This window comes from Artibeus jamaicensis, unplaced genomic scaffold, assembly GCF_021234435.1.
Source record: "Artibeus jamaicensis isolate MK-2021 breed Jamaican fruit bat unplaced genomic scaffold, CSHL_Jam_final scaffold_916, whole genome shotgun sequence".
Taxonomy (NCBI): Eukaryota; Metazoa; Chordata; class Mammalia; order Chiroptera; family Phyllostomidae; genus Artibeus; species Artibeus jamaicensis.
Genome location: NW_026522059.1, coordinates 20,383,991 through 20,410,893, shown reverse-complemented (window position 1 = coordinate 20,410,893; position 26,903 = coordinate 20,383,991). Strand labels below are relative to the sequence as shown.

At 40.9% G+C, this 26,903-nt stretch overlaps 1 protein-coding gene and 1 pseudogene across 1 annotated transcript in view; one reads left to right on the top strand and one right to left on the bottom strand.

Annotated features, from left to right (window-relative positions):
* Positions 1 to 17,663, top strand: part of PKHD1L1 (PKHD1 like 1) — a 137,935-nt gene extending 120,272 nt beyond the window's left edge. Inside the window, 8 exon segments of the mRNA XM_053661152.1 lie at positions 197 to 354; positions 3,704 to 3,839; positions 7,203 to 7,547; positions 11,557 to 11,708; positions 12,095 to 12,241; positions 12,580 to 12,733; positions 16,128 to 16,427; positions 17,497 to 17,663. Of these exon segments, the coding sequence (XP_053517127.1) occupies positions 197 to 354; positions 3,704 to 3,839; positions 7,203 to 7,547; positions 11,557 to 11,708; positions 12,095 to 12,241; positions 12,580 to 12,733; positions 16,128 to 16,427; positions 17,497 to 17,507 (1,403 nt within the window). The 3' untranslated portion in view covers positions 17,508 to 17,663.
* Positions 1,747 to 2,588, bottom strand: LOC119065044 (nucleophosmin-like; annotated as a pseudogene).
* Positions 17,664 to 26,903: the final 9,240 nt, after the last annotated feature.

The window sequence follows — 26,903 nt, the reverse complement described above, 5'->3', positions numbered from 1 at the left end:
TAGGTGAGGGAGCTGTTTCTCTGCCTTCATTTTTAGCCAAGGTTTGAGAAGTACCTTAGATCACTGGGTAGATGGGTAATGGTTATAAATGCTGAATTTCATCACTGCCATTTATTTTTAATACACTTACTCATCAGACTGTGCATGAATAACATTCACCATAAGGAACTTGAACTTGCATTTTATGTGGATTTAGGCCCACAGGATCATGGTTGGTGTGCTGGATACACCTGCCAGAGAAGGCTGTCCCTCTTTCATAGCATTGTGGCTCTGAGCAAATCTTACGAAGTTTATTTCACTGGCACCAGTCCTCAGAATCTTCGACTGATGTTGCTTAATGTTGACCCTGACAAGGTAAGGCAGGATGGAAATAATTTCTGAAGAGTTACTGGTTTTGATCATTTGTTTATAGTTCTGGGTGCTGAGAGTTTTATCTCTTCCTCTGCCCTAATGAACATCTTCAGCCATAGCTCCTTTTCAAGGATCACCAGGGTCCTACATTAGTCCACACAGTTTTCATCGGCTTGGGAGCTCATATGAGCACCAAACACCTCTCCCCCATAGGCACTCAATTCATGTATGAGGCATGAGAGTGAGGCCCATGCTTTGTGTAATGAGGAAGCAAACCCGAATTTTTACATAAAAATAGTGCACATCCAAAACTAGTCACTGGAATTATATATTTATTCTTCCATGCTGCTGTTATTTATATGTGTCAGAACTACATCTTGGACTTTACTCCAGAGATCAATCACAATACGGTACCTAAAATATCTTCATTTATGTCAAATCTTTGCTACAAACTGAACTCAGCTCAGATTATTAAATTTACATATACCGTGTTGGTGGGAAAGAGTGTAAGGTTAGTGGAGATTTCTGTTTCTAAGAGTATGAGACAGGAAAGTCTGACAGTACTAGGAGCGTGAAGAAAGGATGCTGATGAGGTGTAGCAGAGAGAGGAGTGAGGAAAGGAGACAGACACCTTTCCCTCCTCAGGTAACAGCAATCCTGTCCTTTCAGTTGCTCACGATAAAACCTTGGGTCAATTCCTGATTCTTCTTTCTCTCACATTCCTCATCCAATCCATCTGCAAATCCCATTGAGTCTCCTTTCAGAATAACTGGAATCTAAGCACTTCTCACTGTCTCTACTGCTACTGTCCAGTTTGAGCCAACAGTATCTCTTCCTTGAATGAAGGCAATTGCTTCCCAACTCTTCCTCCTGCTCTACCTCTGCCCCTCTATTGTCTGTTTTCACCTTAGTAGCCACAGAGATACTCGCAAAACATAAGTCAGAAGAGGTCGTTCCTCTGCACAAACCCTGCAATAATTTCCCTATTGGTCATTGTCCCAGAGGCAGAGTCCTGTCCTCACTGGGGCTTATAAGGCTGTCTGAGAATCTCTCCCTTAGCTCTTCAGAGACTTTTTTTTTACACTATTAAAATACTGAGTTTATTCACATGTATATTTTTGGCTCCCCACCGTTTCCATTTGTCTGACCACAACCGCTGCTATGTCCTATCCTAACATTTTATACATACATAAAACCAAGCAAAGGGTGGAGTTCCAGCTTTAAAAATTAAACAGGCATTTTGGACAACACATTCTTGGCAATGCAACCTGGACAACATTTATCAGACACAGTAGGGGAAGTTCTCACTCCACATTATAAAAAAGACAGCCGAATATCAACTATTACAGAAATGAGATAAGATGGAAAATTGTAACAAACTGCTAAACTATTTTCTTAAAGAGACTTCCTCCACTGCCAGAGATCTTGAATAGCCTTCTGGTCAATCATCGGGTACAATTTTTCACATACAATAACTGATGAACTTGGCTTCTACTTTGGGAAGAGAATGACCTTTTTCTATACTTGCTTGCATTTTTGCTTTAATGTCTTCTACAGAACTAAGTCTTTTTGTTTTAGGAGGAGTTTTTGTTGTTGTTGTTTTTTGAAGGATTCTTGATCTTGGTGTTGATGGTTTTGAGTCTTTTCCATTCTGGTTTGATTTTCGTGCATTTTTCCCTGGAGTATCTCGTATAGATTACTGGAGCTTTTTCTTCAGCTTCTTCATTCTCACCATCCTCCTCATCATCATCTTCATCAGCAGCAAGCTTTACTTTTTCCTTTGGAACCTTGCTGCTACAACTTCCAGGGACAGAATGCTCTCCAGACATAGTTAGGGGTTTCACATCCTCCTTCTCTTTATCTTCCAACCCTGTATCTTCCTCCACAGCTACGAAGTTCTGTCCACTAAAATGTTCAGGCCTTGAACCACACTTCAACTGTAAGACCACAGGTGGTTTTATTTCAAAGCCACCAAGGGCAACCGTTGGCTGTACAGACATTTTCAAAGTTGCCAGTGTTACTTTCATTGGGCTGCCTACATAATTTATTGCCTCTACTTCACAATGTATAATTCATGTTTTGCACCAGCCCCTAGACGGACCATTTGTAAAGATATTTGGTGCTCATTTCCATCATTTTCCATTAAAGTGATAATCTTTGTCAGTTTTGAGTTCACAACCAAAAAGATAGTTCTGGGGCCTCGAGGGGCTTGTGTTCATGTCCATTGAAACTTCCATGGGATGGCAGCGGACACTTAGGTGGCAGGTGAGAGGGAAGACATACAGACATAAACAACTTCTGTTGCAAAGAACAGACACGCAGGACAGAATTGCACCAGGGGCTGACTTCTTATTTTACTTTTCCAGCTACACTGGGCTCCTTGCTGTCCTCAACACACCAGACATGCTACCACCTGGGCCTGTGTTCAGATGTTGAGTCTGCCCCCAACATTTTGCCCTAGGTGGCTACTTTCCCATCTCCTCAGCTCCCATTCACTCCATAGGCCTACTGTGGTTACCCTTCTTCTGGGCTGTCCCAGTTATGTATACTCTGATCTACCTTTTTTTTATAGCATTTATTATTTTCTACTAATCTCTGTCTCCTCACTCTACAATGTAAGCTTTTTATTAATAGGGCAGGGACTTTTGAGAGCTCCTAGAATAATGCCTGGCTCATATAGACACTAGATTTTTTAATGAAAGGTAATATTTTTAATTTTAAAAATAAAAATGGCAACTACAAAGTAATGTAACTGTTAATATTCTGAGCCTCTGTGCACAATCCAAAAGAATTTTCCTCCCTGTCTTACAAAAGCAAGTCTTCTTACTTTATGATTATACTGTATAGCATGAGATTTGGGGAATATAAATGTGGAAAATGAACAAAGCTGAATCAGAGAGGAGAGTTATTTTGGCTGACATTTTTAGTCTTACTACCATATTTGTCTCAGAAATAAGCATTTTTTCAATATTAAGAAGCTAGTTTTGTGTGGTTGCATTGCACAGAGTAATGCTAAGTTCCCAGTTTCCTCCGCCCCTAGAGTGGAAAGCCTGTATTGAACTCTGTTATCTTCTAAAAGGAGCCTTTACTTAACTTAGAGATTCTCCTTTCATAATTTCTTTCTTACATTACACTTTTCTACTGAGAATTATCAATTAAGTTGTAACATTTCTAGGAATGGTTGAATGTAAGTCCATTTAGCAATTTTTAGCTCAATATGTATTCTAAGTCCATAAAATTTAATTTTTTTGCAGAAGATATATATAGTTGAAGGACAATTTTAAGTGCTAAATTCTTAATGTTCTGTCTCATTGTTCTCTTAAGATGCAAAAATGTTGTTTCTTTCTAACAGGCTGTTCTGGTAGGAATTTTTTTTTCCACACTGCAGCGTTTGGATGTCTATGTGAACAGTGCATTGGTCTGCCCCAAAAACGCACTATGGAACTCCCAACAGAAACACTGTGAAGTTAATAGACATCTGTACACAGGTATCTACTCAGAAAAATACCATATACATTGTATGTATAATTACATGTAAAATCTTTTCTTAATATTTCATTGACATGTTTAGTTCCTTAGCTGTTCATGAATGCAAGGTAAAAGTTTTCAGCCACCAAATACTAAGACGTGTTCATTTATAACCTGTGGGTCCTGAAAGATCACTCTTGATAAAAGTCTCATTTATCTGCACTTATGCAGATACAGGTTTCCGGTGTGTGATGGACATTCCTTAGCCCCTGAGAACAGTTACATTCTACACATGTAGTCTAGTCATTTCTATGTGCAGGAGAAATTTTGCTTAGAATTTTTATCCTACCTCTGTTTGACTTCTGTTTCATAGAGGTCAGAGCCTAAATTATTGGCAATCACTGCAAGTATTGCTAAGAAAGCTTGTATTACATCAACTAAGCATCATGAAGTAAATATAATAAACTTAACTCTGGATTTGAATGAAATACACAGAAGAGGCTAAACTTCCTATTTACTAATATTTGCAAAACCAGGATTTGTCTCTGCTCATTAAAGTCTTTTTGTTAAACCAGTACTAATAACGTCAATGCATTCCATTCCTCATGTGCTAATTATTATCATTTTTAGATGTACCCTGTAATCTTCTCTAACAGTCACATAAATGTGTGCGGTGGATCATAATATAAGCAGACATGAGAGCATGAATGTATATTCATATTCATTACCATCTATTTCTACCAATAATATGAGTAATTAATGTTTCCAGAGACAGTACTGTGTGCCAGGCACCGTTCTAAGTGATTTGTCTATAATAACACATTGTTACTATTTCCTAATAATAACCCTATGAGGTAGGAACAGATGAGTAAACTGAGACAGAAGGAGGTGAAGTAATTTGCCAAGTCTCTGTCTTGGCTCAAGCTGCCATAACAAAATACCAGAAGCTTGGTGGCTTAAAAAATGTTATTTCCTGCCCTGGCTGGTGTGGCTCAGTGGATTGAGCATGGGCCCGTGAAGCAAGGGGTTGCCAGTTCGATTCCCAGTCAGGGCACATGCCTGGGTTGCAGGCCGGGTCCCCAGTGAGGGACACATGAGAGGCAACCACACATTGATGTTTCCCTCCCACTCTTTCTCCATCCCATCCCCCCTCTCTAAAAATAAATGAATAAGTAAATAAATAAAAAGTTATTTTCTCATAGTTGAAACTGCAGGTACTAGATCAGGGTGCCTGTACGGTCGGTTCAGTGAGAGCTCTGCTCCTGGTTTCCAGCTGGCCTCCTTTTCATTGTGTCCTCACAGGGCAGAGAGAGAGAGAATGTGAGAGCAACCAAGCTCTCTGGCATCTCTTTCTACAGGGGCACCAATCCATCATGAGTTCCCCCTGCCTCATGACCTCATCTAAACCCAATTACCTCTCAAAGGCCGCCCTGGGGGTCAGAGCTCCAACACATGAATTTGTGGGGGAGGCGGGGTGCAATTCAGTCCATAGCAATATCAACGCCAGTAAGGGCAGAGCGAGGACTCCCTGAGCACAGACCGGCTCCAGAACCCGTGCACTTAGCCAACCATGATGCTACACTACCTCTTACCCGCTAAGAGAGCCAGGCTTATTATTTTTACATACAACATAACTGCACCTACTGACAGCTTCATTTTCATAAATTTTAACTGTTTTTTAAAATATCACTTTTGTACTAAGCACTCTATCCTTTAGGTCAAGAAAGTGGAAACTCCCCACAGGCAGAATTGAATATAGGGAACTGGTTCCATAGGTGTCAAAGGGCTGGAAAACAGCCACTGCCCTCTTAGGGGTATTTCTCCCTGCGATGAGATTGCTTTTAAATGAACATACTGCTTTCACACTTGGAATGCAAAACAATCTCCCTGTATTATGTATGAATCTATACATATTATTTTAAATTACCCATTTTTTTTTTAGTATTTATATCTCTGTTTCCTCACATTTGGGGGAAGACGTGAAATGGTTACCTAGGATAATCACCTAGGATAAACGGTATATGCCCCTGTAACAGTAATTTTCATATAATACAAAAGCACATTCTTCAGATTCATAGAATGCTTAAACCAAATTGCATCTAGAATTTATCCTAGCAGATATTAAAAAAATGTATATTTCTTTAATATACATATAGCAATAATGAAATGACTTCTTAATGCCATTATTATGAATGTTTATTACATTCCTAAGAAATACCCTGTTCTTTCTAAAATTTTATTTTCTTTTTTTTAGTAAGTCTTACTATGAAATGTGCTGAAAATCTACATGTCTGATTCCAGTACTATTATTCAATTCAGCCTTTGTCAGGGCTCAATTCTTGATAGGTCTTAGTAGATATATTATCTCTTAGACTTTACTGACAGTCTTCCATAAAAATCACATATATAGGGGTGGGCAAAAGTAGGTTTAGAGTTCTTTATATGGAAAATACAATAATTAATACATAATTATACAAGAATAAACATTGTGGGTTGCATACTCACAACTGTAAACCTAATAATCCCAATAACTTTTACAAAAACTATTCCCCTCATAGAATTTGTTTTGCATCAATCACAGATTTTTCAGGCTGAAATGTAAGCCTGTTTCATTGATGTAAGATCCTTCTAGGATATTTTAAAATATATTTCATTTATGTTACATACTTTCACCCTTGGTGAAAATAGAAGCACCGAATGGCAAATGCTCCTCAAGATTTAGTATATAGCACTGCACAAACTAGATGGTAATTAAAGTTAAATTTACATTTGTTTAAATCACCAAATGCCTTTGGTCAAGGCTTTAAAATTCTGAACGTGACCAGGGATGTCCAACCTTTTGGTGTCTTGGCACCACACTGGAAGAAGGAGAGTTGTCTTGAGCCACACATTAAATGCATTTCAACTCATAATCACAAGAAAATACCATAACGTTTTAAGTAAATTTACAGTTTTGTGTCAGGCCACATGTACAGCCGTCCTGGCCTGCGTGCGGCCCACAGGCAGTGGGTTGGACACCCTGATTGTAAATAGTGTTATAATGTAGGCTCCCGAGTTCATAGATTTTATTCCTCATCTATACTGTGTCTATAGTATTGTTTTATAAAGTAATTTAATGTGCAGTGGTTACTGTTTAATTGTTTTATCATGAATTATTTAAAGTAAATTTAATGTATAATGATTATTAATGGTATTATTGAAAGGATTGACTTTAATTTTCATTGCCAGTTCTATAAGAGTTTTTGTTTTTGATATGCATATTTTATTGTGAAAGAATGATAATGTTGAACTTTGCCAGAATTTCCTAAATTTAAACAAATACTAAATACTACATGGTAATTGTGATCTTATAAAGAAGTTATCTGGGCTTTTTTTCTTCATAGAGCAATTCCTTCCTGACCTGAATTCCACTGTCCTTGGTGAAAACTACTTTGATAGAACCTACCAGATGCTGTACCTTTTGGTTAAAGGAACTACACCTGTTGAAATCCACACCACCGCAGTCATATTTGTTTCTTTCCAAATACCTGCCGTAACAGAAGATGACTTTTATAGCTCTCATCATCTGGTTAGAAATCTTGCCTCATTCCTGAAAATACCAAGTGACAAAATCCGTATCAGCAAAATAAAAGGAGGGGAGGGACTGCGGAGGAAGAGGTCCACGGGACTCATGGTTGAACTGGAGATTGGAGATCCACCCGCTCCCTTCACGAACAATGACACTGCAGGTACGAGTAGTAGGCCTTTGAGACACAGCGACATAATGACCGGGTCCACACCCGCAAGTGACCTTATCAAGGCGGGGCAAGCTTGCCCTCAGGAAACCCTACCGACCCCACATCCTGAAGCCTATAAGGGCCTGAAGACCCCTTTCTCTTCCCCATTCCTGTAATTCCAGTCTATTTTCAAGTTATGAAGGAACTTGAGCCTCTAGTTTTAGTATTGTAGGAATTAATAAATGCAACAAGAGGATTTGGCCTAATATAAAAGATCTTTGAAGTGATCTAAGGAAGTGACCTTATAGCTGAGAGATTAAACATGAAAGGGAGTCAGTCAATGAAAAGAAGAAGGTGAGAAAATTCAAGGTCAAGGAGTAGTTGCTGAGAGTCTGGTTCATTAGAAGTGGAAAAGGTCCAACAGGTCCGTGGGGGAAGGAGCCAGGAAGGGCCCGCTGCTGGGCATGAGGTTGAGAGGCAGCAGGCACTAGTCGTGGGAAACCAAAGGAAGCCTTCGTCTTCAGAAGCTGAAGAAGGATTGTGGATGTTTTCCCAAAGAAAGAGTGTTTAGACCCTCGGAGATTCTGAGCAGTGGAGTCTCGGGATAGATTTCCACAGTAAAGTCACAGATTTACCCAGCAAGTACAAATATGCAGGTGTATGTTCTATCAGTAATTCCTGTGACTAATCTAGTCAGTCTCACCAACCCTCACCCCTTTCTCTGTCTCTCACTCTTCATACCCTTATTTTCTAGGTATCAGATAAAAACAAGCTTTACTGTCTCATAGCAGGTGTCTTTGTTGGCTTAAATGATTTCTTTAGAGTGACTCATTTTGGGCAGTTGGGTGAATGTGTGGTCTTCAGGTTGTCTTCCACTCCATCCGTCCTGTCTGTTCAAGTTGGTATGTCAATACCAAGGGGGTTTTCCTGACCTCAGGCCCTCATGGTGACCTCTGGATTTAATAGCTTCTGCTACAAGGTGGGTGGTGTTCTCTGTATTGCACAAGCCTCTATTGAGGTGCAACTGAACTTTCCTGGCCTGCTGTCGCTAATCCCAGGTGCCAGTTCCCACCTTGCCATTGTCTCTATTGGTCTGATGCAGACACCAGCCCACAGTGTCCGCATCATTATGGATGAAATGAGACATTCACACAGACTACTGAGACCGGTGGAGGAAAAGGGACAGCGTGGCTTTTCTCTCAAGAGGAGCAAAAGCCTTGGGCCTTGCCATGACCAGCCTTTTTTAGGTTTCTCTGCACATTATATGATGGTCCTCATTCACTATGCCCAGATTGCTTTAGGTGGTTACCTTTTATAGAAAACAAAGGAGCCAATGCTGCTAATCACATCACAGAAGAGCAATATTTGCAAATGAAAAGGCCAAAAGTGGTTGAACCAGTTACACTTGTCCTTGGAAGGTTTAGCATGAATTTTAGGAAGTGACTTTGCAGTAAATGTTTCCCACTGGGGGCTGGGCTCACGCCACGCCAGGCAGAATGGTCTCCTACAGTGGTCCAGCCTGAGCACTGTCACCTAGGCTACCCCTCTCCGAGAAGATGAGCTCTAGGGCTCAGTCAGGGGAGGTTTACAGTCCAGATAATAAAGCGTAAACTTCAAGGCTCTTCTCTTGTACGAGTAAGTCTCTGGAGTTGCTTTAACTTTCAAGGCCCTGGAAGAAGTCTCTGTTTAATTAGGTGGTCAGATCACTGGATGTTGTTTAAAAAAGTTTCAAAAGTAAAATTTTTCTGCATTCTTTTTCTTAAAGAGAGCCTCCAAACTGTTTAAATTTTAGACTCGAAATCCAGATCTGCTTTATCACTCTCCAGCACGTTTTTCATTGAACTCCCTGGCTCTCCTATTGTGTAAACCTGCGGTACTGGGTGAAGGGCTCACCTTCTGCCACTAGGGGTCATCACTCATTTCCCCAGGAGGTTTGTTTAATGTTGACTCTACAAGAGCCACACTGCCATTCAGTAATTCCACCAGGTAGACAGGCAGGAGGTTCTTCCCCTGAGGGAATAAGCCTGCGGAAAGGCTCACATGAGTGGAGGGAGGTGCTGAGCAACTAACTCTCTTTGTTGAAGGAAACAGGAAGCACAGGCCTGAGTTATAACCAGTTTTCTCACGATGCCCTCTGCCTTGTCACCAGCCCCCTACTTCCTGTATGTACAGGGTTCATGGCACTGGACCCAACAGAGTCTGTTAATCTAACCTAGGAACTATAGTGGGTCCAAGGTTCATACACAGATGGCTCACTGACTCTTAGAAAGCCCTGGTGAGCCCTTCCGTGTATTAGGGGCCAATATTTAGCATAATAGCCACTCAGCTATCCCAAGAAACTATCATTTATTTCCTATATGGGATCTAAATTTTCTCACCCACAAATCCTTCCAACCTTTATCCCCTTAAAGTAGCTTTGTCTTGTTATTCACATGTATCCAGTTAGGTATAAGTAGTCTAAAACCATGGAGATAGGGGTGGAGAGGAAGACAGACCATTGGTGTATCGCCCAGACCTCAACTGCAATAAGGTGTTGAGTCTCAAGGACAGCCTGCACTTATCATGGAGCAACATCACTGCAAAATATTGGGAAATAGCAAAAAGATATGCACATGGTCGTCATCCTGGCTCCCAGAGCCTTTGCATAGTGTCCGGATGTCCAGAAGTTCCCAGATGTCATAGAAAAGGGTCCTCAAGGACTGAGGGGACCTCTGGATAAGCAGAGTCCTGAGGTTAGGAATAAGATCTCCTCAAGTTAAGGTCTTTGGTTTTCAGGAGGCAGTCTACAGAAATGGACACCTTCCCATGGTCAGAGAGCACCCATGAACAGTGCAGACTAGCTCAGACCTGCCACTCCGTACCAAAGTCCAGTGAGGACAGGGGGTTGCAGTAGTGTGTGGACGTGAAGCCCCCTTGTCCTGCCACCATTAGGGCACATGGACCCTCATGTCTGGGAAGCAGTCTTGGAGGAGATTGTGTAGAGGGAGTTGGGGGAGAGGCAGGAATCTAAAAGACTGAGCACTTATCCAGAAGGGTCTGAGTCAACCTCAAGAGACCTTTTAAACTTCCTCTTCCCGAGCCTTACTGGAAGAAAGTTAGTAGCCAGAGTCTTCAGGGCAGGACTCTGGATGTGGAAGATGCTGGATATGTAGGAATGGGGGTCAGCAAGGCCTACAGGCCACCCAAATGTTGTCCTGGTGACAGATGGTGTTTAGAAGATCCCTTTGACGACAGTGCAGAGAATGGATGGAGGGGGGAGAGAACAGATACCAGAAAGCCAGTGTAAAGCTCCGTTAGGAAGTCCAGTGATGATGGCCTTCTCTGGGATTTTGACAGTGAAGATGGAAAAATGTAGAAAGTGGTCATTGATTACATGGTGTGAAGGGGAGGGGAAGAATGAAGTAGAGGAGAGCAAGCAAAGTTCCTGACGAGAGAAGTATGATGAATAGAGGTGCCACTTCATAAGGAGAGGAGTGTCATGGGGACAGAAGATTTAAGTGGACTGCCAAGCTAGAAAATGAGTACAGTAACTACACACTGCTAAAATTAACCTTGACAATCATCATGATCCAGAAAAAGTAACCATCTTGAATAATTTAATAAATGTAGGAACTTATTAACATGCATACTGTGAATTCTATCATTTCACAATAACTTTTTAAAATGCTATGTGATGACAGACATGTGTGATAGTGCTTCACTTCCCAACAAAAAATGACATACGAAAGTATAAAATTGAGTCATACATTTTCCCACTATGCTTTCATTCATTTTTCTTGTATCTGTTTTATCTACTTTTGTTTTTTTCTTTAATTCTGGCTTTAAAATACACACTACTGCGTTCTTCATTTTCCTAACTTCATTAATCTGACCTTGCTATGTTAAGCTCATGTAGAGTTAGAAAGCTGTAAAATTCTACAATGTGGGTGCAGCAGCACAAAAACATAAGTGAAAAACTCTCACATGTTCTCACAATTCCATGGTCTTTCCGTCCACCCGTCATAATCCTGTTTCCCTACAGGCCGGATGCAGTTATCCAAACTCCAGGAAATTGTGGCTTCTCTTGGACAAGCTGTGATTTTAGGAAAAACCAATAGTACCCTTGGGTTTAATGTCTCTTCCATGTCTATTACCAACCCTATCCCCAGCCCAAGTGATTCTGGCTGGACTAAGGTAAGAAAATACTAGAAAAAATGCATTTTAGCTATACAAAACATTCTGGCTAATTTCTTATTTCAACTCTTTTTCTAGTTCAAGATGATAATTTAGAGGGCATGTCTATCTAATTTACTACTGGCTATTTTTTATGATATCACTAAAATGATAAAGTAATTGAAAAAAAAGCCTATCTTCTAAAAATTTATTTATGGGAATAAAACATTCTTTGCTTTACATATTTACAACAATCCTTCATGAATTTGATCTAGAGGAAATGTAATAATTTTTGTACATATTGAACAGATTTATTAAGTAAAAAATGAATACTGTACTTGCTGTGAGTTAGCTACGGAATGTAGTTATCACGTGAGAACCGCTTCATCACTCGCGACCATTCACAGGTGGCTGCCCGACCCGTGGAAAGGTCGGCATTTCCTGTTCACCATGTGGCGTTCGCCCCCTCACTCGCAGTGATCACGCAGCCTGTGGCAGTGCAGCTGGGACAGCCATTTTCTCAGCAGCCTTCAGTCAAGGCACTGGATTCCGATGTAGGTCCTAACTCAAAGCTTTGTTTAACTGGAAGTATTAAGATATGAATTCCGGGGGGTGAGCCAGCTTCACTAATCTTGGTATACTGGCAATATGAGGACAGCACCACCCTTCAGAAGTTGGACTCATATGTACGGATATTGTCTCTTACTATTTTAAAAATGTTCCTTTGCCATGAACTTGCCACAATATCCATATTTGTGATTGCTTTGTGTAGGAAAAGGCTTCTGCAGATTTTTAATTTGTTATGAGGCATTTTGAAAAAATAAAGTTGCACACATCTAAAAAAATGCATGGGTCAGAACAATTATAATTCTCTACGTTTTTTTCCCTTTAGGGTAATTGTGTATCAGTTGGGATTACATCATTGACTTTGAAGGCCACACTGAAGGACCCCAATAATAACCACATCAGTGGGCTCAGTGGAAACACAACAATCCCATTTAGCAGCTGTTGGGCCAACTACACTGACCTCGTTCTCCTTAGAACAGGTAAGTGATCTCCTTCGGATTCTCACATAGGTTGTAATTGAACAAAGCAATCTATAGTACTTTGGTCAATACATGGAAATCAGAACCTTGTACTCTGCCTTATTTCTGAAAACATTGAATCTAGCTCATAAAAATATTAATAGGGTTAATACTCAAAACAAAATAGAAATTAAAATAAGCAATTAAACAAATTAAAATAAGTAATTTGAGGATATGCATCAAAATTATCTCATGATTCATATTTTTATCCAGTTGCGTATTTGTCTAAATTATCAGTAAATGTGTATTATTACATTTATAATAAGAATAATGAACAGATTTCCAAATTTAAAAAAAAAGGAAGGATACGAGAGGCTCATATAATTTTAACACCCCATGCAGGAGTTGAGAGTTGGGCTAGAAAGAGGATTCTAGTCTGTCTGACACTCAGTGCAAAGGGGAAAACATGAGCATTTATCAGGATGCACAATGTCCATCAGATACACCAGTTGCCATGGAGACTTACTAGCGCTCTGAGGTCAGAACACAGGTCCCCTACGAGTTCTCATAAAGTGTACCCAATGAGTCTATGCTAAGCGATAGCTTCAACATTGTTACAGTGAATAGAAGTTGTAACTTCCACAGCCATGTTCCTTATACGATCTCCATTGGGTTGATGGCATAACTCCAGTTAGTAAAAGCCTTCCTACTGGGGCCAAAATGGTATGTCCAAAAAACCCAGATCTCTGTTGGTGACGGATTATAAAGTACCTAAAACAGTGCAGTGGACCAACTGCCCAGGCCTGAGGCAGGCCTGCACCAGTCTGTGCACCTCAGCCTGGGGCCTGTTTAAGACCGTTACAGGCCCTGACTTCGGGAAAGCTGTGTGGCGGGGCTCCCACTTCTTACCACCCTTATTTCAAAAACACTCATGCAGACACACACATGTAAAGGTAAGGATAAACATAAAAATAAAGAGTACAATAAGCACAGTAATTCAATAGCACGATGTTTTTTATAATCACTAAATACCAACAATTAAAATCATTCCAAAAAATAATTATTCTCTTAGTTTTTGTTTCCTCGTGCTTTGATGATGCTCCACACTGGACGGTTTGGTCTGCCTGCGAGACAGTAATATCTCAACCTAGTGTTTGATGAAGATCGAATGGCCATGTGTTCAGCATTGTGCTCTTGGACCCTGGGTATCCCACCTACTTGCTGGTGAAGGGCGGAGCCAAATTCTTAAACAGGCAGCCTTTAGGTGGCAGCTGTTTACAGTGGCAAGACTGGATCCCCTTTATGGGAAATGAGACAGGTTGCCTACCTTCTCCGGGAAGGTGGACCCCAGAAGTGCCCAGTGGCAAAGACCCACCCTGGAGTTCAAGCTTTAAAATTGTCACTTCCAAATAGCAATGTCCCAAAGTACCCAGGGTCACTGGGGTGCTGAAGCAATGGTATAGGCTTTGGCATTTCATCACGATAACAAAATAGTGCTCTCTTTATACAGTAAATTTTCTTTCAGAGTTCAAAGCTTCCCTCGGAGCATCTATCTGACCTGCTATGGAGAAGAGCCAACTGCTCTTCATTTATTTTTTCATCTTGCTTTTCTTTTTCTCCATTAAGTATAGGACCTCGGTTCCCTGGTTGTGGATAGTAAAGAGAGATCAAGTATAGTTATCTTTTCATTATCTTTAGAACAGCTAGTCAATTTGCACATTTACCACCTTAAAATTATAATAATAACAAAGCTCATGCGAGAAAATTAACAAAATATCTTTCATATAATTCTTTCTAGTAGGACCCCCCACCCCCGCCCCAATCACTGCACTGTGCAGAATCCCCTTGCAGATCAGACTGTAGCCTGACAGCGTGGCCATGTGCACGCATCCATTTATAGCTTCATGAAGACCAAAGCAGGGCCACCTGGGCCGGGGGGGGCGGGTTCTAACAGAAAACAGGGATGTGAGCAGTAGGTGAGAAAAGAGTAGAAGAAAGGAAACACTCAGACTGCATCTTTCAGGAACCTGGATAAAAATAGTATTTCTAGTGGGTATAACATTTGAGATATGTTTACCTCACAACCTATGTGATGTTTAGTGCTCATTTCATCTTCTATTGCTGCATCACAAGCCAGTCCAAAACTTAACAACTTAAAGCAACACCCATATCATTTGCTCACAAGAGTGTGGCTCAGGAGGCTGGGCCAGGATGGCTCATCTCTGGTCCATGGTGTCCAAAGCTTCCGCTGGGATGGCTGCACTGGAGTTATAGCTCCAAGGTCCTGATTTTTGTCGGGGTCCCTCAATTCTCCATGGAGTGTCCTTTCCACCAGGCTAGCTTGGGCTTCTGCATAATGCCTCAGAAGAAAAACAAAAACCTAAATTCTTTACACAGCAAAATTGTTAAGAAAAAAGATACACTTGCCACAAAAATTCAGATTTTCAAAGTGAAGGAAGACAAATCCATTATTGCCGTGAATTAGAACAGTAATGGGGTCCCCAGAGCAATGCTATCTGTCCTGAAAGGTTCAGAGAGCATCGCCTTTGTTTGTGAAAGCATAGTGTGGTCAAGAGCTAATTCAACTCTCTCCCTGAAAAAGGAAGAATGAAAACGAAAGTGATTTTTTATAGAAAATATAGAAGAAAAATAGATGAGATAAAACTTAAAAGTTGAACAGGAATTGCAAAGCCTGCTCTGTGTGCTAACCGCTATTAATGATAACAGTAGTCCCAGAAGAAATTGTGCCAAGGAAAAATATATTGCCTCCTATTGGAAACTGTGGGAAGATCTAACATGTGGATTAAAAACATCTGGATGAGCTTTTTTATGTTTTACTCTCCAAAAAGATCTCACAAGTGTTTCTTCAAGCTTTCTACCCAGGGTAAGAAAAAAGGGTCACAGTCTGGCATCACAAAAACAGCATCTGACTTAAAGCAAATGTGGGAAACTGTTTTACCATTCTGTCAACTCCTCTGCATAAAATGTTTCAAAATAAAAGTTCAGTGTCCATCCCCAGCTCTGCCAAGTGAGGCTGAGGCTTCTCCACTCCTCATCACAGGTATACAGGGATGAAGCAGAGGCTCAGCACCTTCACCTCCTCCTGCTCCTATTGTCCCTCATTTCAAACAGCCTCTCTCCAGTCCTAAGCACTTCTTAGGAGGGCCCTACGAAGCAGGTACTGATGCCAGAGTACGACAGTCTACCCAGAGCGCCCCTGCCCATGGTTGATGGGCAGACTGAAGTCTCCGAACTCAGAGACACCTGCTCTATACTTGATTATACTTATCCTGATTTATTTTTCTCAGTTTCAAAAAAGCTTTGTTAGGAATTACACAGTATTTTTAAGTCAACTGGAAGTATATAAAAAACAAACAATAAAAAGGAACTCAAACACCACAATGATTTTTTCCAGGGAAAAATTACAAGATCGAATTTGTTCTGGATAATGTTGCTCGGGTGGAATCCCAGGCTTTCAGCCTCCCGGTGCAGTCTGTCTCCAGCGGCAGCAGCGGTGGCGGAGGCAGCGGTGGCGGCAGCAGCAGCGGAGGCAGCGGTGGCGGCGGCAGCAGCAGCAGCAGCAGCAGCACAGGCAGAGCATCCACCTTGGGCACAGCTGCCCAGATAATGACGACAGTAATTAGCTGTCTGATGGGACGGGTGCTGCTCTTGGAAATATTTATGGCTGCAGTTATGACTTTGAAAGTAAATCTAGGTGAGCACAGTTCATTTTTTATACAATGAATCTCTCCACATACTGAGCTGCCAGTAAGTATTTAGTAAAGGTCATGCACCACACTTGTGCATGGTATCACTGCATGCGTAAGTCTCAGCTATTGAGAAAGTACTAACCGCACTGGCTGGGTGGCTCAGTTGGTTGGAGCGTCGTTCCATACACCACAGAAACTGTGGATTTGATCCCTGGTCGGTACGCATACCTAGGTTGTGGGTTCAGTCCACAGTCTGAGTGCTGTATAGATGGCAACTGATCGAAGTTTCCCTCTCGCATCAATGTTTCTCTCTCTCTGTCTCTTTCCCTTCCTCTCTCTCTAAAATCAATAAAACGAATCCTCCAGTGCAGATTAAAATAACAATAAAACAACAACTACCCATGATTTTAGTCCATTCAAGCCACTGTAACAATGGAGCACAGCCTGGGTGGCTTATAAAGAGCAGACATTTCTCTCCCACAATTTTGAAGGCTGCTAGTGTGGGATCAGGGTGCCAGCAGGTCTGTGAGAGTCCAATGCCGAGTCACAGACTTCTCTGGGGTCCCTCTGTGACAGAGGGGCTGGGGAGTTCTGCAGGGTCTCCTTGATGAGGGCCCTGACCTCAGTCCCAAGGGCTCGGCCCTGACGACCTCAGCAGCTCCCAAAGACTCGTCCCTCACACCCACCATTAGGGTTCCAGCGTATCGATTTTTGAGGGACACATTCAGACTAGAGCAACCATTAATGAAATGGGGGGATTTCTAAAAATAATGTTGCATTCTGAATGAACAATGTTATACTTTTAAGACAGTCATGAAATTCCATTAAATAAAATGGCAAGAATTATATGTGAAAAGCACAATGTAGAGGCACCATGCTTCTGTCTCCACTGCCCCCAGGAGCACAGCACTGATTCTCACATGAAGCGGTAAACTTTGAAATACTGATTTTCACATCCTACTCTCTCCTGATTACCTATGCAAGTTAGACAAGCTAAAATTAATACAACATTGTAAATCACACGCTGCCTGATTTCTACTTTTAAAAATATATTTGTATGTTTTCACTTCTCAGGAAGCAACTGAAGTACTCTTCCGAAGAACAGGCTGAAAACAGAAGCATAGCGACTGCTTTTTCTGTGAGCTATTTTGTTGCCCAGTAAGAAAAAATCGATAGCATTTTCCAAAAAATGTACTAAAAATATTTTTATAATATATAAAATGTGTTAATTAGCTTTAATCATAAAAGTCAAATTTCTTCAAATATACATTTCTTTTGATTCCTTATATGTGTATAATTTATTTCATTTTAAAAACTTTCAGAAGCAGATCTGCCACCTTCAAGATGCTGTACCTATAAATCATATAACACTTTAAACAGTTGAAGGAGCTCGTCTAGTTTTGATGTAGCCTCTTTAAATCATCTTGAATGCATTTTGAAGCTTTCTGCCCACTGAGAGATCTGACTTCCTCCATCCCTCCAAGAGGGTGTGATTTTCAGTGGACTAAGCCATTCCAATTTCTAAGAATTGGGGGAAGGGGAGTTGTTTTAGATCTTCTTTGGACTAAGTAGCTATTTTTCAGATCCACAGTAATCCCAGAAATTCTAGTTCTGGATTTGTGGAACTGCCAACTGCTGGCTGGTATTTTAAGAAGAGTTTTCATGGTGTCCCTGGGACAGCTTTTAGAATAAACCCAAACTCCTTCTCTTATTATTCCTCCTTCCCACTCAAAAATGCCACCTCCAAAAGTGTGACCTCCCTCAGTCCCAGGCTGCACCAGATGAGACACTTATCCGGCAAAAAAAAAAAAAAAAAAGCCGCAGATTAATGTAGCTAAGTTAATCAAAAACTCTCATACCATAAAAATGATATTTTTCACTCAGAAAATGTTAAATAGTATGCTTATGTTGGAGTAAGAACTCCCAATAAAAGTACCTGAAGCCGTGTCCAGAGCCAGTAGAGTCGGTGCCCACGAAAGTGACTTTCCAACAAGTGACATTCAGTAAGCACTTGGAACAGCGAGAGAATTCAACGAAGTCCAGACCTCTGTCCTCTGTAGACCATCTCCTAGAATATTCTCCCCGGGTCATTGTTAAGCTTGCTGAACAGAGGAAGTAGAAATATTTACAAGGTGGTGAACAGATAAATTTGGCATTTCATTTGATCAAACAAACATCTTCTTAGCATTTAGTAGGTCCCAGGCACTCTAGGGAGAAGACTATAAGGAATAAGATGCTGTCTTTCTCTTCTAAGAGTTGACAGGATAGTTAGGGAAATAGTAGTTGGAAAGGTAATATTGACATGCTATGGTGTGTGAGGGAGAGAGCTGAGTGTGCTGGAGGGGCGCTTGGCTTGGGAGAGGGGACATCTGGTGAGGCTAGAGGTGCATGAGGGACAGCCTGCAAAAGGCATTGTCTGAGATGAGTGCCCAGGAATGAAGCAGGAGATCGGTCAGGGAGGAGTGTCCTGCAGGAAAGAACAGTGGCAAGAACGAAGGCTGAAATACCACTCCTTAGTGGATACGTTGAAGACAGGGGCTTTCTTTTACTCACCATTTCTTCCTGCCACCTAACAAATTGTCTGGCGCCAGGATGTGCTGATTTGCTGTTTAGAGGATGAAACATGGAGTGTGAGCAAATCAACACAAGGTCTGATGTTATGCGAGCACTAATATGATGTGAGGAAAAGCCAGAGAACAGTCTGGAAGGGGAGAGCAGTGGTCTTTTGTGTCACGTTGTCAGAGAGGCTTGGGATTCTTCTGTACATCCTGGGGACACAGTTTTGACCAGCTGTTAGAACAGGAGTTTTGACTGCAACCAATTATAAAGAGAGGTACCAAACAAAGATGTAAAAATTTTTAAGTAGTCTAAAAGAGTTGAAGGTCAGAGGAGGATTTTTGAAGAGCAATCCTTTGAGATGGTTGTGCTGAGAGGTCTCATACAAAGGAGAAAAAGAGAAGATTCCCAACATTAAGTCAGAAGAAAAGACCTTTACTTGGGCTCTAAGGAAAGCTTAATAGGGGGTTCCCTGAGGTTTGGGGAACCCAAAGGACTGATGTCAGAGTCATTACTAATGAATCCAACCAGACAGCGGGTGGCTGAAGCAGCCTGTGGCAGCTGAGTCTAGGGTTGCAATTTAAGAAGTAACGGCATCCCCCAGTTGTTGAGCAACTTGTACAAAAAATGTACACGTGTGTCCCTGAGACCTGATGTGGGTTCTGTGTGTACGTGTGTGCGTGCATGTGTGACGGACAGAGAGGAGGAGGGGACAGTAGTTTGCTCGTGTGGAAATCTGAGGTCTCTCCTGGGGGGGCCGCCTGGAAGGGAAGTAGACTGCAGGAAAACAAACAAAACAAACAAAAAGAACCAGGAGGACAACAGAATGCCTAGTGGCTACAAGTAAGGTTCAAGCAAGCAGCTGGGACAGAAGTAGTCTCAGTCATCAAGGAACTGCAGGTAAAAGGACTCTGAAAATGAGGTCTGCGAGGAACCCGTGGAAGTCTCTTTGTGAGGAACATCTTCCATGTCCAGAGATCACTGACTCTTGACTGGACCTCACCACCAGTTAACTGAGGCTTTCCCACTTCCCTCACTCCAACCTCGGGAAGGGGGCAGGTGAGAAACCTCAACTAGTAAAATCCAGAGGAGGAAAGAGACCCAACACACGCCCATTCCATGATGAGCAAGTCCTGAACGTCCGGTTTTTAAATGCAGATCCAGTTTACTTTCCATTTCATGGTACCTCCTTTCTGTTAGAAAACTCAATTCCACAAACTGCAATTACAGCACCTATGGGCCAAATTCCTCCAGTGGGTTCTGGAAGAGATGCAAAAATCGTCACCTCAGAGCACTATCATGTTTAAAGTTTTAAAAATACGTTTTAATGTAAGAAGTGGTTATTTAGCTGTTGAACAATCATAAAAGTAAACAGTATTAGTACTGTTTTATCCAAGATCTGAAAAATTCATGGAGTAAGCAAAGTAAATATAATGTTCCCATTTTGGTCAGTGTGAAGAACAAAGAAGGAGGTGATAAGAATATCTTCCTGTATTTCCAATAACTAAAATGTTTATACCTTGCACTATTGTCTACTTTTTTTCTAAGCTCCTTCACCGTCTCATCATTTGCAGTGACTTCTAGGTGGTCCATCTACTTTTACCTCTTGTCATTTTATTGAAAAGAGGGCTATTTAAACTACTAGTACTATTAATAATAAAATATAGATTTATCACATGCTTACTAAGTGCTGGACACTATGCTCAATGTTCTGGGTGGACTTTTTACGATAACAGAATCAAGTTATTATGCTCTTTTCCAGACGAGGAAACTCATCTGAAAAAAGAGAGAGAGAGAGATTAAATAAAATGTCCCATCTCAAAGAACTTCTCATGGAAATTGGGACTCAAACCCAGGCAATTTAACTCCAGAGCCCAAGCTCCAACATTGAATTGTCCCTCCCTCCACCCCAACTTTTCCTCAAGTGTGGGAGTGTTCCATTGTGAAGAGAGCATTTAGGAAACATTTATGTCCACATCCCTGTTCAAATTCTAAGTTTATGCTTTACCACCTGTATGACCTGGGGCAAGTTTGTATCTCTTATCCTCGGTTTCTTCACTTGTAAAATGTGGAAAATGGCAACCATGCAGTGTGGTCTTTGAGGACCAATGATACCACATATACAGCATCGAACACAGTACCTGACAGATGGCAGGCTCTCATGAATAGTAGCCACTCCTGTTATTTTTATTACCATAATGTTCCCCACATATGTTGATCATTGGCCCAATAAACCATTAGACTTTTTATTGTATCAGGACAGTGTCTAGATGTAATAAACAATTATTATAATCTTTGGCCAGGCACAGGGCCACTTAGAACATAGACTATTTCCCAGCTTCCCTTGCAATGAGGAGTGGCTAACTTCTGTGCAGTGAGTTATGGAAGAAAAAAAAGGAGAGATAATATTGTGGCAATTCTAGAAACTTTTCTTAAAAGGTGGCTATTACTCACCATTTTGCCCTTTCTTCTTTCTTTCTTGTTTTCCTTTGACATGGATCAAGGTGCCTCCTTGGATCTAGAGGGCAAAGACCAGCCCTTGCAGGGAGTGGGTGGAGTGCTCAGCTGAAAGGAATTTGGGTCTCGGACAATGAGGTGCACTATACCAGCCCCTGGTCTTTTCTTCAGTGTTATTTATATAAATTCTAACTGATACATCTTCCAGTTTCACCAGATGCTTGGGGTGGCATATTCAGGGGAGGTGGGCAGGGACAACGTCAGGGAAAGAAAAGAGTTTAAAATACCACATACAGTCCTGGCTAGTGTGGCTCAGTGGATTGAACAGTGGCCTGCGAACTGAAAATTGACCAGTTCAATTCCTGGTCAGGGCACATGCCTGGGTTGTGGGCCAGGCTCTCAGCTGAGGGCGTGTGAGAGGCAACCACACATTGCTGTTTCCCTGTCTTCTCCCTCCTTTCCCCAATCTCTAAAATAAATAAATAAAAATCTTAAAAAAAATACTGCATGCATCTTTGAAGTTATTACCTGTATCACCAAAATAGAAATGCTGAAAACTCAACCTGAACCCATTATGTATTTCACTTGGAAAACCTGTCTGAACAGATGGAGGGTCACACTTTTCCTTCATGCTTATCAGTGAAGCATTTTCGGCTTCCTCAGGTTGGTATCAGCTGGTAGGAAATGTCCAATTTCCAGTGAAAGAAACATTAAGATGCATTTTTCCAACTCCACCTTCCCAGAGAGTAGCTACAACACACTGTTAGACAAAAAGCAAGGGGTCTGCTATAAAGGTTATAATTAGTGCTTGAATACTTGTGGGCGGTCTGACCAGCTGCAAACCTCCTGCCAACTTACTTGCAGGCCCTAATACGCTGTTCTAGTTATTATGATCAGATGGTTCCAAGATTAGAAAGCTCCTATGAGAAAACTGTTCTTCCATTAATTTTATTTACCCACGACATGCTGAGTTTGTTGAGAAGTTCCTTTAGGTTACTGGCCCTTGTGCCTGGGGCAAGCGTTGAATGAACTGCTTCCGTAAACAAATGGATGGAAACATAATGACACTCTTCCTCCACCACTTTCTGAGAGAAAGAAATCCCTCCAAAATATTACAGAAATTGTGCTCTCTCCTGACTTGACTTAACATTTTAAGTTAGGTGTACTATATAAAATTCACGCCCAGTTCTATTCCAACTAACTATGATTGCTATGCTTAAAGGTTCAGGGCCTATGAGCAGAAAAATTGATTTCTTTTGGGCAAGATATTTATGACTGGGTCTGGCTACATGGCAGGGGTATTTTCCTTTGGTTTTACTTTAAAGTAATTCATGTATTTAAGCAGATGATCCTTTACAGATACAATTTCTCCCTAGGAAGAGAGAAAATAACATGTATTTCTAGTATGGTTATACATTTAATCCTCATTTTTAAAGGCTATAATTTCAAAGAAAATACAGCAGGATATATTCCATGATGAGGAGGCAAGTTAATTTTCACCATATGAAATGTACAGTATATACGGACAAACCCTTTTAACAAGAATTGCTGATGAGTCTGATATTTTAAAGGAACAGATATGGTCAGTTGGGGATTCAGGAGCAGCAGTTCAAAATGAAGAGTGTAAAAAGACAACTGTAATTGAACAACAACAAAATAATTAAAAATAAAGAAATAAGTAACAAACATAAAAAAAGTAGCAGTCAAGACATGTATCCTCCCAAGTCAATTTGAACTGGTGGACAAGGGCAGTCTCTCTTTATTCTGAGCAGAGTCGTTACCATTAAAAAGTCTGCATTTTAAAAATATTTAAATTAATCATACAGCAAAGGACCACACTGATTTAAAGGAAGGGGGCGGAAATATAAAACACTAGTTAGGACATCACTATGAGAATCCTGGTGTGATAAAATGATGGACACTGAGAAGAATGGATGAAACTTGGCAACAGATAGCACTATTATGAGAAAAATACCCCAGGAGTAGTGGGAAAAAGGCACAGAGAGGGAAGGGCTGGGTCGTAGGTGCTTTCTTTCTAACAACTGCTTCCCCTGCTCATGTCGTTAAAGCCAAGGAGGTGGCAGCATATATTCAGAGCATAGCTTCAAAGCTTAGTGTTCATTTCTCCTTTCCCTTCTTAAATGTGTTACTAATATGTCTATTTCTGGTTGCTGATGAGAGAATACTCACCTCTTTTTCCTGGAAGCACTATTCCCTGTTGTAGCTAAAAGAAGATGCTACTGGACTTGAAGGTGATAAACCTGTGTGCCCAAAAGCTCTCACCAATGTTCTTGCTTTGATTCCAACACATTTCCACATACATTATACCACTCACTTTGTAAAATAAACCCATAAGGCCAGAATTGCTAACCAAATTTTGCAGACAAGGAAACTGAGATTCAAGTTTGTTTCAGGTAAAAGCCATGATGTCACCACATTATAGCTGAATGGATTAAGTTTCCCATGTTGGTTCTGTGTTGTTTTATTGTAAAATTTTCAACTCATGAGATAGCTCATGCTATAAACTATTGTTTTATGTGGTTTGTACAAATCTCAACACATTTATCCTTAGAAATAATAAATAGCCTTAAATTGCCAGACCTGCTCAGATTGACCACTTAACTCACAATATAGCCGAATTATATTAGAACTCTAATAGCAAAGTGGACATTAGCCATGAGGTAGGGCATTGCTGGTCCTCACTGGTAAAAGACATTCATTACTACTCTCCATTCCTATCCCTATCCCAGGCCTGTTTGGGGATGTCCTATATTTAGCAGTAAAAATTACTACCAATTGAAGATATGTGGTAGTAATATTATGATAAAAAGTATTTAAATGCTTCATGGAAATTTAGTTTTTTTTCAATAAAAAAAAGAAATTAAAATGTTGCTTCAGACTTTTTGATTTCTCTCTCAAACAAGCCTGACTATTAAGTGGTGATCATGGATATTAAAAAATAAATGATAATTTTCAGAATATTAAGATGCATTACAGGGAAAGAAAGCAAACTTCTCTAAAATCAAACAAGCTATTAAATTATCATCAGATAATCCTTTGTTTTCACATGTATCTGTTCAGAACTGTCACTCAATGAGCTGCAAGGCTTTGTTTTGCTTGATGATGAAACAAATGTGACTTTATGATCTGTATTCAACTGTGAACAGCTGCTCATTAATAAAAAGCCTGTAATGTCCAAGTCAGAACAGCAGGTCTAAAACTGTGCTTGAGGAAAAAACCTTCCCTTTAATGAAAAGCCAGGAAACTGAGCTGGGGGGGATCTGGAAGCCCTGGGCTGTGTTCGCAAGATCTGCCCTACCTCCTGGGAGCGGGTAGGAGGTCAGCGGACAGGACAGCACTAAGACAAGGAAGCCTAGACAGGCTTTAAACTGGGAGTGTAAGTAGTGTTTTGAAAGCTGATGGAATGAATAAATTACAAATAAATCAAGCTGGCAATTGGGGATTGGGTAGAGGCCATCATAAGCCTTCAAGTGGGCACCATGACCTTGACAAAGAGCAGGTAGAGTTAACTACACCCTGTAAAGTAATCCAGAAAGAAATATTTAATATATCAGGTTCTATCCCTTATGTGCCTGTCACTTGACATTTGGTCATCCCTCACCCTCAGTCACCCCACCAAGTCTTGGGAGGAGGACAGGACTTCATACTGCACACTCCCAAGAGGTGGTCCCCAACCAAGATGCCCAATTACTGGCACCTGTGGCCCCAATTAGGGGATTACTACTCAACTAGAGTAAAAATGATTTAAAGATATTCTTTTATAGGTATTTGAAAAGTAAATATCAAGTGTACAATATTTAGCAAACTTTGTTTTGTTATTGTGAAATAACATTTGAAAGTATTCTTTCAAATACTTTGAAAGAAGTATTCACTGTTTTTGGAAAAGCATATACTTTTTGTTGTTTCACTTGGAAATGACACCTTTAATAAAAAGCACTGAAGAATTATAAAATAAGAGAATATCATAGAGGTATAATACATACTTTGAAGCAAAGATATTCTATCTAAGGAAAAACTTTTGAAAACACATGTATGTCAGGATATAGGCTATCTTCCTCCCTTTATTGAATTTATTAGGGCAACACTGGTTAACAAAATTATATAGGTTTTAGGTGCACAATTCTACAACACATCAATTGTACACTGTCTTGTGTGTTTACCACCCCAAGTCAAGTTTCCATCCATCACCATTTATCCCCTGGTACCCTCCTCCATCTGCCCCAGTGCTGCCAATCATCACCCTGTTGTCAGTGTCCATGGGCTTTTTCTTTTTTGCTCAATCCCTCCATACCCCAGCGCCCAGCCCCCCAACCCCTGCACAGCTGTCAGCCTGCTCTCCATCTATGAGTCTCTCTCTCTTTTGATTGTTGGTTCATTTTGTTCATTAGATTCCACATGAGTGAAGTTATATGGTACTTGTGTTTTTGACTGATTTATTACACTTAGCATAATGCTGAATGTAGGCTATTTTGGATTATTGGATTTCTGGAATCCAAAGTCATTTTGGAAATTCTGAATTACTGGAGTTCTGAATTATCTGAGTTACTGTTCGAAGAAATTAAGGTTAATGCAATGTTCAAGGGACTGCAGGGGGTTTGGTGGGCTCAGGGAGGTGTAATAACTGGGAATGATGGAGTAGTGTATTAGTAGCAAAGGTAGTAACAGCTCTTATCTGTGAATGTTTGCTCTGTGCCAGGCTCTGCCCGTAGAGTTTTGCAAGCATTTGCCATTCCATGATGCAGGCACTATTATGGCCATTTTATTGTTATAAAATCCTGAAGTTTCTAGATGAAATAACACCCAAAATTACACAGAATCATTTCATACCGAGAGTCATAAACATTCCCTGCTCCTTTGGGGAGTAAACAAATTAAAGCATTAATAGAAATGCAGCACAGATTGGAATGGGATTCGGATGGGGGTTCCAGAAAGTGAAGTGGGTCTTTAAGTGCAGATCAGGATGACAGCACGAAGGTAGTTGTCGTCCAAAGAAGGGCAGAAAACGTAAAATCTGGTTGGGGAACAATTTGCATGAACTACTATCAACCTTGGACCATACAAACGTCTGTCCCTCACCAGTCGCTTTGCCGACCGTGGAGCAGATAGTTTTTTGAGGGCTCCTTGTCCGAAATGGCAGAGCCCTAGCCTTTCGGTAACACAGGATAAAAAGAATCAAAAGTCAGGTTTCTAAGAGAAAAACATAGAAAAAACACCTTAGTGGGGGAGAGCGGCTAACCCAGGCTGCCTGCGGACTAGTGTCATTTTTAACTTCCAGTTAAAGGGAATTCAATCAAGCATGACTCGGAGAAGTCTAAGTCTGAACTTAAACAGCATTCGGCACCCCCTCGGACGGCAGAATGATTGAGATGGGGCCTACTACTACCCAACGTTCAAAAGCACAGCCATACCGTGGGGGCGCCCTAATTTTTTTGTTAACATAGCTTTCT